Consider the following 12,226-nt stretch of genomic DNA (forward strand, 5'->3'; position numbering starts at 1 on the left):
AAATGTTTATTCATAACCATGCTGAAAATAAGTCAATAATGTTAGCTGATGCTAACTGTCTAGCTAACGAGCTTGCTGGTGCTAAATTGAGGTAATTAAAAAAAATAAATAAAGTCCACATATTTTTATTCAACCACCTGGATAGATTACATCTGGGGGAAAAGAAAGAATGTGATGTTCAGAACATGGTAACTACAGTAATTATCAAAGTGGGAAGTGATGCCCTCTGGGGGCGTTTGGCCAGGGGTGTTTTTACACCACAGACAAGGTTTGAGAAGAATAAAATCATTATGAAAATCTAATTATATTTTCATCATTTCCTTATTGGTTATTTTGGGAAAATCCCAGGTATTTTGAGCAGTAGGATTATAAAAAAATATATGCTAATATAAAATTAAATGATAAAAGTAGCCTATATAAAACTGCAAAATAAACATTCATCTATCTATACTTTTTACTTAAGTATATAAAAAATCAAGTACTTTTGTACTTTCACTCGAGTAAAATTGAAAACAGTACTTTTACTGGAGTAATATTTTATTATATGGATCTGTACTTTTACTCAAGTACTTGATTTGTGTACTTCGTCCACCACTGTCTTTGAGAAATATGGAGTGTCCTTCCACCTATACGCGGATGATACTCAGCTGTATTTTCCCTTGCAGCATAAAAGTAAAGAATTCTTAGGACCTCTGTTGGATAGCCTAAACTAATTACAAATATGGTTAAAGCAGAATCTTTTAGTGTTAAACGAGAACAAAACCGAAATCATTTTTTGTTTTCTTTAAAGGAGACATATTATGCCCCTTTTTACAATATGTAATATAAGTCTCTGGTGTCCCCAGAATGTGTCTGTAAAGTTTCAACCCAAAATACTCCACAGATCATTTATAATATCATTTTGAAAATTACTATTTTGAGAAGGGTCTGGCTGCAGCCTTGCACTTGCACTCTCAGACGTGCACTCTCAGGCTTGCACTCTCAGACACTTGCACTGCCGCAAGCGACGTCGCTTGCAGGCTTTATTTTTTTTATTTTGTTCTATTTTTTTATTCATTTTAGTTTGAATCTCTCAACATGTTACAACAGTAGCCAGGTGGTGAAGACAAGAAAAAAGAAACTAAATTACGAAGTCACTTTGTTTAGTTTCTGAATGAATCTGCGTTTTGAACGAATCGAGTGAATCAATGATTCAGTAGCCCGTTCATCGAGAGAGCCGTTTACTGAATTCCTGAATGAATCAGCCGTTTGAACGAATCGACTCACAAAGACATTTACCACTGGTAGTTTTAGTTTCTTGTTTGGAGTATCATTTCATTTCTTAAATAAAAAAAAACAAACATTAAAGAGATAGTTCACCCTCGTGTTGTTTCAGACCTGAATGACTTACTTTCTTTAGCACAACATAAAAGAAGGTATTTTGAATACCTGGTAACTAAGCTGTTTTGGTCATTGCATGAACAAAAAATACTGAGATGTTTCTAAAAATTATCTTCTTTTATGTTCCATACTTTATGTTAGGACGCTGTAGCCTAAACATTTAACACAATAATAGCTTTAAACGAGATGGTAGTTTCACAGCCAAATTTAGTTTGCAATTAATTATTAATTTAAAATTAATTAATTTTAAATTATTAATTTAAAATTAATAAATTTGAATCGACTGACAGCCCTAATATTTTTATTTATCAACAAAGACCTTGCTGATAATTGGCTCAAGTGGGCACAGTAATATAATTTTGTAATTTTGTTGTTCGTCATTTTAAATTACAATTTTAAATAGTTCTCTTTAGCAATAGCTTTGAGTAATTTTAGTACTTCAATATAAAATGAGTTTATTTAGCTATCACTAATACAGTATTTACATGAACTGAATGGTGTCTTGATAAATAAAATGTAATACATTTCTCCGATTTGGTTTGTTCTGAAGATGATGGTGGTGATGATGAATGTTTGTGGACACATTCTGACATGTGCTCTCTGTTCTCTGTTCAGCCCGGTAAAGACAGCATCTGGCTGCCCATCCTGGTCATCGCACGCTTGGTGTTCGTTCCTCTCTTTATGCTCTGTAACGTTCAGCCCAGACACTACCTGCCCGAGGTGTTCTCTCACGACGCCTGGTACATCGTTTTCATGATCCTCTTCTCCTTCAGCAACGGATACCTGGCCAGCCTCTGCATGTGCTTCGGACCAAAGTACGTACAGAATATCAACATGCGTGTGGAAAATAGACCTAATATCAGTCTCAGGCAGAGCGATATTAGTTGAATCTGTTCTGTAAACACTGACATGATGATGTTCATCTAACAGTCGAGTCAAAGCTCTGCATGTCCTCTAATGTTTTGTGTTCGTCCCACAGGAAAGTGTCCCAACATGAAGCGGAGACCGCAGGGGCCATCATGGCCTTCTTCCTCTCTCTTGGCTTGGCTGTGGGAGCCGCGTTATCCTTCGCTTTCCGGGCCATGATCTAGAACCGTGGCCTAGTTCTCCGTATGATGAAGAAGAGGAACTTTAACCCCAGATATACACAGAGCCAGAGAGAATGTTTTCATTCTGCACATGTATCCGCTTGCCTGTTTGTCCCTCTTGTGTGTTTTCTTGAAGAAGTGGAACTGGAATAGACAGTATTCACACAGGGATTCGAAGAGGGACCATCTTCATCATCATCCGGTAAAAAAACGAGCCAAATCAATCTGCATTTTTTTTTGGTATACTTTTTGTAAAATGTGCCAATTCGGTATTTAGCAATAATGTATAGTTCAAGTTAACCCCTTTCTGTTTTAGTTATTTTTAATGTTTTTGTAGATATTAACAGTTTTAATGCTCCTGTTTTAGTTTCGTTTAGTGATGGCAGAGACATGGAGCTATTAGGGCAGTAGTTCACTGCAAAAAATATTTACGTCTTTTTTTTTTTCCCTTTGCAAATGTCTAAAAATTCAAAATGACTTTTTGATGACAAAATCTTGTTTTCTGAAAAATACATCAAAATTAAGTGAGTTTATGCTTAAAACGAGATAAAAATCAATCATTTGGTTTTCCCTTTTGAATTAAAGCTTATGTTTCTTGCATTATTGACAGACATTTTTACTTGTTTTAAGCATAAACTCAACTAATTTTAATATCTTAAGTCAGCTTTAAGTAAATGTCTCCATTTAAGAATGTTTTGATATTTATACTGAAAACAAAACAAGGAAGTAATTTTGCAGTGGTTCTAGATAAATCGTACTGTATCACCATTAAAGGGCCCCAATTTGAGTTTATAGTGGCATTTTGAATCATAAGATCCATTCAGATGTCTGCTGTTTATTTTGTCAGCTGCATGTATTTGATTTGAACATGCTTTCAAATATTGGCCTTAGTACATTTGGTCAGCAATGGTTGAAATTTCTCATTTTAAATGAAGGCCTAAAAGTGTTACATTTGACCTTATGTTTTTTATTTTTTTTAGTAATTTGTTTAATGCAGCATGTATGATGACACATTCTAACATCATGTAAATGCACAACTTGCTTTGGTGTCTTTTGAATGAGGTGTTTTCCCAAAAATTGGCAAATTTGAAATGTGTGGTCAGGTGGGACTGTGGATGGAAATAAACACATTGTTGTTTGTAACGGCGTGATCGTGTCTGTTCAGTATGTGAGCTGCACCAGAGACCGCTCGTCTGTCAGTGTCTCGTAATGGCGTGTTTCAGTAAAAACGGTTTGTAATTACAGGAAGTTTGCTTGATTAGTGCCGTCATTCCAGTGGCAAACCCAAGAAACTTTTCTTTAATGCTTGACGCAACTTTTAAATGTTGCATCCACCAATTGTTACCTATTTACAAATGCTGATTTTCATGATAAAAATACCATACTTCCCATGGTTATAGTTACCTGGGGTCATTGCAACAAGGGCATTAAAATGACGAAAACTGTTAGTTAACACTGATTAATATTTTATAAACTCTGCTTGCATAATATTATGCAAAGATCAATCTGCTTTATTCATACATTTCAGTTTTAGTCACATGAGAAAACGGTTTAATGTCAATTTTATATATGAAAAGAATGTTTAAATGAAAAAATATCAAAGCAAATGTCATGCAAACAAATGCTCCAGGATCTTTTCACTACCTCAATGGTATTTGATTTTACGTTTTATTGGTTATATTTGAAGTTATTTCTCCTCAAGTTCACACAGGTGACCTAGTAGAGGAACCACGTGTAGATCATTACACTATGAACGATTCACAATACTTTTATATTTTTGTCTTCAATTTCAGCACTATAAATATTGTTTTAATATTTCCAATTAACCAAACAAACAAACATATTTTTAAAGTGTTTTGCTTTGCTTTGAAAAGTGTGCTAGTGCTCAATGTTGTGGCAAAAATACCGTCACCTGATCACTAGATGGCGCTGTTTCGAATTTGAATTATTTCCATGAGCTTAGAAGAATTTAAGCTCTTCCTGTGACGTTGCTGCGCAGCTATGGCGACCAGAGAAGTGTTCGAGGTTTTGAAGAGCAGATGAAAGCCCGGTTCAGACTACACGATTTTAGCCCGATTTTGCCTCGATTTGCTTGACGTGGGGATTCGTAAACGACAATGGGTGTCGGGACGCAAGATTCCATCGTTTCAGCTCGTGTAGTGTGTCATAGTGGACGACAACCGATTCCGCATCTGCGATTCATCCACGACAAGTTCTGTCACATTGGTGACGTTGACCAATAGCAGCACAGAAGCTCTTTCACACACAGGTTTCAAACATGGCAAAACGAAAGAGAGATGATGGTGCTGCTAGATGGAATTAAGAGATGGAGGACAGGTTCGTGGAGCTGTGGCAACAGTACTCCTGCCTGTATGATGTGTCATCAAGGGACTACCACGACAGAACAAAGAAAGAAAAATGCTGGCGAACTGTAGCGGAAGCACTTCAGCAATGTTTACAACTCTTGTTTTCTCGAGTTCCGCCTTCTCGAGCGTCGTTAAAGATGGCACGCGATGAATGGTCGGGAAAGCAACGTGTAGTTTGACATGTTTCTTGTCCACGACACAAGATTTTAGGAGTCAATATCGTGTAGTCTGACACAGTGACTATTGTGACCGACAAAAATATTGTGTAGTCTGAATCCGGCATCAGGTGCGAATACGTATTACAAAATGTTTCTACATATAAAAATCGAAAATTCAGAATTAAATTGTATTAGCTTACGTTTTATGTCCTTAACTGTTTTATAACAGCAACTAGATATGATGGATTTGTAAACCAGCTGTATTCTCGATCAAATGCATGAAGTAGGTTGATCACAGTTATTAATGGAGCATATTAGATCAATTTCACCTCTCCTGCATTTAGATTTAAACAATTTCAACTCTCCTGAAGCTGAAGACAGCAGATATGTTCTGACAAGCCCACGTTCACTTGAAGCCTGTGCAACATTGGGAGTGAAACCTGTTGATTTCCTGTTCAGATCCCTCACAGACTTTATTGATGAAAACCAGAAGTCCTCTCTGGAGGAGGTGACTGCATTATATGAGGAGTACGAGAAAGGAAGAAGAGAACAACTGCGCTTGTGTCGAGAGAGAGAGCGGATCATACAAGAGGGCTGGAATAGCAAGTCATCTGTAAAACCATTCACAGCCCTGAAACCGTCCTGGAGCAAACAGCTGAGAGTCAAAGCACCGATTCCAAAGCCTAATGTCCAAGTGAGACACGGTTCACAAATAATCGTTCAAAGTCTGCGATTTCGATCTCGGATGGGTTCCCGACCACATACAGTTTCAGTCTGGCCGACCTCAGACGTTCTCCTGCGACGCAGCGTCGGCTGAAGAGATCAGTCGCAAACTAAGCATCGCCGTCCCAGAAAAAGATTGCAAGATTGCTGCATTGATGCTGGCCAAGCACGAAGAGGAGCAGTTTAGTATGTTTGAGGAGCAACATCGCGAGGAGGAGCACAGGCGCGGTGAGCTCACATGGAGCGAAAGCAGCACAAAGAACTTCTGCGACATATTCGCCGCTGGCAGGAGGACTTGGAGGAGTGGAGGAGGTTGCGAGAGGAAGAGGAGGCGATGCTTGTGGAGCAGCGCGAGCGGGTGGTGCTTCGGCAGGAGGAGCGCTGGAGGAGGCTCGCCGAGGAGTAACATGATCGATGCAGGTTCAAGCTTGATGTGGCGAGCAGGGATGCAAAAGAGCACAAACGCTACCAGGAGAGGCTCCTGCGGGAGAAGGAGCGCATTGAGGTGCAGTGAGAGAAGGAGCTGCAGGAGGCGCAGGAAAAAGAACACCACACAATGAGGAGCAAGCAAATGCAGAAGAAGAGAGAAAGGAGGAGACTCAAGTAAGAGAACCAGAGGGAGCTACTCAAACATCTCCTGAAAAAGGAGGTCGAGGAGCAGGAGCGTGCAGAGAAGGAGCTCAAGCAGAAAGGACTGGAGCAGAAGCTGCAACGCTCCAAGAAGAACCACATGCTGCTTCTAGAGGCGCAGGTGCAGGAAATGCGATCGCGTGCAGCGAAGGAGGAGGAGCAGATGCGGATGGCGCAGCATCTGCGAGGAGGGAGAACAGGGATCGGATGGAGCAGAAGCAAATGTGGGCGCAACGTTGCCAGCTGCAGACGGAGCGTGCAGTGATGCAGGCGCAGGAGCAACAGTGGTGAAGAGCTCAAGACATCAGATGAGAAAACCAGGAGAAGCTCAGCCATCACAGACTACGAGAAAGAGTCCTGGAGGAGGAGAAAGCGCAGTGGGAGGAGAGATGCAAGGCTGAACAGTGCAGAAAGAGAGGGCCGAGGCCGAGGCCCAGGAGCGGAGCCGGAAGGTGGCACACGCCTCCTGCTACACTCGGGAGAGGGTGAGGGAGCAGACGTCCCGTCACACCTTTGACCGGATGGCACGAGAAGCCGAGCTCAACTGGGCCACCTGGAACTATGAATAGTGTAGAACTAAATTAGTCTGAGGAAAAGTTAATTAGAAAATTAAAGCAGGCTAATTATAATAGTATTAATGGAGCAACTTCAACTTCATAGTCACGTTCAAATGTAAATGCAGCTTAGGCAAGAGAGAACCAGTTCATTCAAATGTGTTCAGTGCTGGTAAAATGTATTTATCAGGCAATTAATAAGCTTTTAGACTGCACATGTATTTTTTTTATTGACATTTATTTGAACAAATAATGTGATTATGTAATGTGAAGGTTTAAAGCAATACATTTTGAGGCGTTTTACAGTATTTCTCACTTTTATCATTTTTTTAATATGGATTTTGTTTTGCAAATCTGAGACTGATTTGTTCCGTTCAGTATTTATTTATATGAATAAAAGCTAAATATAAATAAATAATAAAATATCAGCAGCAGATGCCTTGAGAAACATCTTAAGGTCAAGTGATTTTTATGTCAACAAGTGATCTGCAAAACACAAAAATGCACACAAAACAGCAGCTTTTATGGCTTTGAATAGATTGTCACGTACCAGAGAGATTGTCATGCCATCTTAATGTGCATGTATTACTTCAAAATAAACATTGGTTTATATTAATACAAGGCATTCTTGGTTTAATACAAAAGTTAAAACAAATAACATTTTAAAAAACTTTTTGGGAAAAAGAGCACTGTATTGCACTTAAGCTTTGCAACTTTATGGCAGTGAGAATTACTTAATTTCTAGGGCAAAATAAAATTGGAGTCTATTCTACATATAACATATCACAATCTTTTATGTCTTTGACAATGCACAGATGCAAAATCCCAACTGCACAAACACCACAGGCTTTTATTTTGTTTCTCAGCTAATAAAACAATTAATCAAAACTGTCTAATAGTTAAACAGAGTTTCATAACACTAATCATGATAAAACTCTCAGAGAGTATTCTCAAGTCTTAATTAAAAAAAATATATAAACGTTTTGAAATGAAATATTACACATCACCGGTCCTGTTATGCTGGGAAACTGTTTTTAACAGATTAATCATCTGGTAGGCCGAGGGCCAACAGCACAGGAAGTCCAGCCCCCAGGATGAGAGTCGGGCTCTCTGTGATGCCCAGACCGCCCTGCTGCTGGTAGGCTCCGCCTCCGGTTCCTGTCTGATGGTGGAGGTGAGTGGAGCACTGATACCCTCTGCTGTTGATTTCTGGCAGAACATGAACTGTGGCCACATATAAGAAAGTCCCAGCTGAGAACGGCATGCCAATGCCTGTAATGCTCAGGCGGTTCTGAGAAGAGCCATTAGACTGCAAAGATATTTATTTCTTATTTTAGATCATTCCAAAAAACAGAAGAATTAAATGGAAAATGTTAAAACAGCTATATTTTTAATTGCTCTTCGGAAGTAAATGTTTGGATGTATTATGCACAGGAACTGTAATGTTCAGAAACAAATCTCTCTTCACAGTCAAAAAATAACATCCAACTTATCCATCCAATAATGTTCCATGGTAAACATACCAGTTGCATAAACTGCTTAGACTAGTCTTACAAGTTAGTCATCAAAATGTTATGATACTGCAAAGAAAAGAAACACAGGCTTAACAAAATAGGTATGTTTATGCAACTGACCCCTGATCTCAAAAGGGTCTGATGTCACTGTGCCATCAAAAAAAAAAAAAAAAGAATAAGATTGAAAAGCATCTTTTATATGTTGCATCTTCATGTTGCATTAAAGTAAATCTGAAGAACTAAAAAAAACTTAAGTTGAAAAAATCTTGCCTTGGCAACTTATGGGAAAAAAGGTAAGTTGAACTACTAAAATAACTAAACTGAAAAAAAAAGAAATAAAATAAAGATAAATACAAACTTATATATATAAAAAAATTATAATAAATGGACAAAAGGACATAAAATATAAATTTTTAAAATTTAAACTGACAATATAAAAATAAAAGCAAATTCAAAATATGAATGAAATCTACTAAAAACATACTACAACGACACTGCATTGTGTGCATATTTTGATGTTTGCTTGCTAGTCTATTGGGACTGAGGTTTCTTACTGCACTCAGGATGAAATAAGTGCTGATGGCCATCAGCGGCGCAGCAGCAGAAAATGCCAGTAAATGCTTCTGAATAGTCTTCCTCTCCAGACCTGCGTGCATGAGGAAAGACACAAGACCAAACGCCGCTGGAGCCTATAGAGAGAGAGAGAGAGGACAAAAGAGAATTTGTGTTGCATAAAGGAAAGCAATTGGTCACTAACTGTAATTGCACTACAGTTTGCAACAAAGGCATGCAAAGGTTTGCGAACAACTGAGTTAATGCATTCCATGAGCATCCAAACCATGCCCTTGCAAATGCTTTACTGTATGAACTACTTAATACAGAATGACTCAGCAGTGACACAGTACAGATAAATAAGAAAAAAATGAGCAATCTCACCTTATGCAAAATGACAGCAAAAAACACGACAACCTGCACAGACACCTGCGATGAGGCCGCAGCTGCACCCAGAGCGACACCATCAGCTGGAAAGAGACAGACAATGGGAATATCATGAAAATAAGTTCCTCACAAACACAATTTCACAGACACCAAACTGAACCAGGCCATTTCTAATCATTAAAACTGTCATTGTTTACTTTGCATGTAGAACAGACCAAAATCTTAAAGGGATAGTTCACCCAAAAATGAAAATTCTGTCATCATTTACTCACCCTCAAGTAGTTCCAAACCTGTATGAGTTGCTTTCTTATGTTGAACACAAAAGAAGATATTCTGAAGAATCTGGGAAACAGAGCAGTTCTGGGGCACCATTGACTTCCATAGTAGGAGAAAAAAATACTATGGAAGTCAATGGTGCCCCAGAACTGCTCTGTTTCCCAGATTCTTCAGAATATCTTCTTTTGTGTTCAACATAAGAAAGCAACTCATACAGGTTTGGAACTACTTGAGGGTGAGTAAATGATGAGAGAATTTTCATTTTTGAGTGAACTATCCCTTTAAGTCTTGAGTATTTAATAATTAGATTGACCAAACATCCTTTTTTTTCTAAATGGCCTAAAATGTCCAGGTTTGGTTTTTGTTTGCCTACTTATGGTCTCTCTAGAGTCCTCATATTTTGCATTGCTTAGACCATTCTCTGTGGATGCCACCTTCTGGCACACCACGATTGGTCGATTATGGACAATGCCTGCATGCTGTTGGTCAAACTACTTTTCAGTCATTACCTTTAAGTATTGAAACAGTAGGAAAACAGAACCGAACATTTCAGGCAATTTGGATATCCCAGCCAGGATATGTCTGGGAAAAAGAGGATTTCACCCAAATAACAGAATTTTAATTTTGGAGTAAACTACTCTTTTAACATAGTTTTTAATGTTTTTTGTTGGCACTCCTGGTAATCCAATATTTGAAAACAGAAATGTAACACTAGCCATGAAAACCAAATGAGGTTAGTCTGTTTTTAGTTTGTGTTTTTATCACAGCATCTGTCCTATAATACAATGGAGGCTTATTAAGAAGAATTGAAAACCCAATGTTCATCGACTTGAATAGGACAAGCACAACTGGCATGAGTCACTGTAATGTGACCTGTTTTGAATGGTGATATAGTGGAAGTGAAGCTTTTGTTACCTGCGGCGTGAATAAGCAGACCCAGGGTGGCAGTAACACTGTTGCCCCTGTACATGTGTGCTCGGGGTTCTGGGGGAACAGGACAAACAGAAACGTTATCAAGACAGCATCTGTTTTTCCGTGAAATTAGGAAATGCTTGTGATCTGCAAGCGCATCAAACATGATGGAAAGACACAAAAGACACATAATGTTGGGAATTTGTTTTGTGTCACCAAAGTGCATCCCTGTCCTGCTCAAATACAACAGATAAGAGATATTATGATTCTCCAAAAACAAAAACTTTACTCATACAAACTTATTTCAGTCAACACGATCTATTACTACAAAGTAAGTGCAAAATACTGCATCCAGCACACATGACACGATGATGCACCGTGTCTCTCTCTCAGTATCTGGTTGACATGACTGTGCATGAATTGTGGTATAACTTTTGTGTCCGTGGTTAAAACAAGATTTTTCTCCGCCATCTTGATTGATGCTTATAATGAAATTGTGGTGTTCGTCATGGCAGGCGTGGCGTACTGGTGTGTTCTACGCAGACTCATTGGCATGACTGAGAGCAAACATGAGAGGTCACGGGCCTACGGCAGGGTGTGGCCAAGTTTTCATGAGTCACACCAAAAGTTAGGACATTTTTAAAAAATGTGTAAAAATATTTTATTTCTGACATGACAACTGGATGCAACTTGCTGAATTAAACAACATAGCATACTACAGATTTTGTATTTTTTTTTTGTATAGCTACTACTAAGTGCAAAGAGCTATATATTTTATTTGCACTATGTTAAAATAGCAGGCAATTATCTGTCACCTCAGTATCGTAGAACATTATAAAACAATATGCAATAATAACATATTGAATGTAAATTATAATGCTAATTCAAATTATTAAAGGGGTCATATGATGTTGCTAAAAAGAACATTATTTTGTGTATTTGGTGTAATGAAATGTTTATGCGGTTTAAAGTAAAAAAAAAACATTATTTTCCACATATTGTACATTATTGTTTCTCCTCTATGCCCCGCCTTTAAGCTCATCGGTCTGAAAAGCGAGGTGTGCTGTGATTGGCCAGCTATCCAGTGTGTTGTGACTGGCCGAATAACTCAAGTGTGCAACGGAAATGTTACGCCCCTTAACATACTGTTGATGCCGTGTGTCCCGGCGAGCGACGAGACAAAAACATGAAAACCCATTACAAACGAGGCATTTGTTGCATCCAGTGGGCACATAATTACGGATTATAATGACTTATACTGTCTTTTTACACATTGCGTTGCATCGCGCCGTGTAAACATAAAACCATGTCTGCATTTGTGATCGGAGAAATGACAAACAACAAGCGCTACTCTACACTGCTCAAAACTCACGTTTCAATCATCAGTGGCAAATTCTTTAAATGAAAACTTATTTACAGTCTGTGAGTCAGAACATCCGGCATTGTAGTCCACTCTACCAGGATCAGGAAACAGTCCTCCATAAAATGTGCTGCACACATCTGAATATTTGGGTTGAAGTGTTCTGGAACAGTGTTGTAAATACAACTTAACCACTGATTTCTAGTCGTGTCCTCTTTTGGAAGACCAAACAAAGTAGTTTCGCTTTCACAACGAAGCACACAGCGGCCTAGCGTGAGGGGAAGCCCCGGCTTAGCGTGCACTGAGGCCGGGATAGAGTGAGCTGA

General features: G+C 38.7%; 1 protein-coding gene and 2 pseudogenes across 1 annotated transcript in view; 2 read left to right on the top strand and 1 right to left on the bottom strand.

The window, feature by feature from the left end:
- The window catches only part of LOC107597677 (equilibrative nucleoside transporter 1-like), a 19,845-nt gene extending 17,185 nt beyond the window's left edge, over positions 1 to 2,660 (top strand). The window contains exons 9-10 of the mRNA XM_016288841.1: positions 1,892 to 2,195; positions 2,360 to 2,660. Of these exons, the coding sequence (XP_016144327.1) occupies positions 1,892 to 2,195; positions 2,360 to 2,471 (416 nt within the window). The 3' untranslated portion in view covers positions 2,472 to 2,660. The remainder of the gene's footprint in view (positions 1 to 1,891; positions 2,196 to 2,359) is intronic.
- Positions 2,661 to 5,296: 2,636 nt separating this feature from the next.
- Positions 5,297 to 6,914, top strand: LOC107597678 (coiled-coil domain-containing protein 177-like; annotated as a pseudogene).
- Positions 6,915 to 7,557: 643 nt separating this feature from the next.
- The window catches only part of LOC107597690 (zinc transporter ZIP9-A-like), a 7,356-nt pseudogene continuing 2,687 nt past the window's right edge, over positions 7,558 to 12,226 (bottom strand).

Source organism: Sinocyclocheilus grahami, unplaced genomic scaffold (genome assembly GCF_001515645.1).
Source record: "Sinocyclocheilus grahami isolate Dianchi unplaced genomic scaffold, SAMN03320097.WGS_v1.1 scaffold234.1, whole genome shotgun sequence".
In the NCBI taxonomy this organism is placed as follows: Eukaryota; Metazoa; Chordata; class Actinopteri; order Cypriniformes; family Cyprinidae; genus Sinocyclocheilus; species Sinocyclocheilus grahami.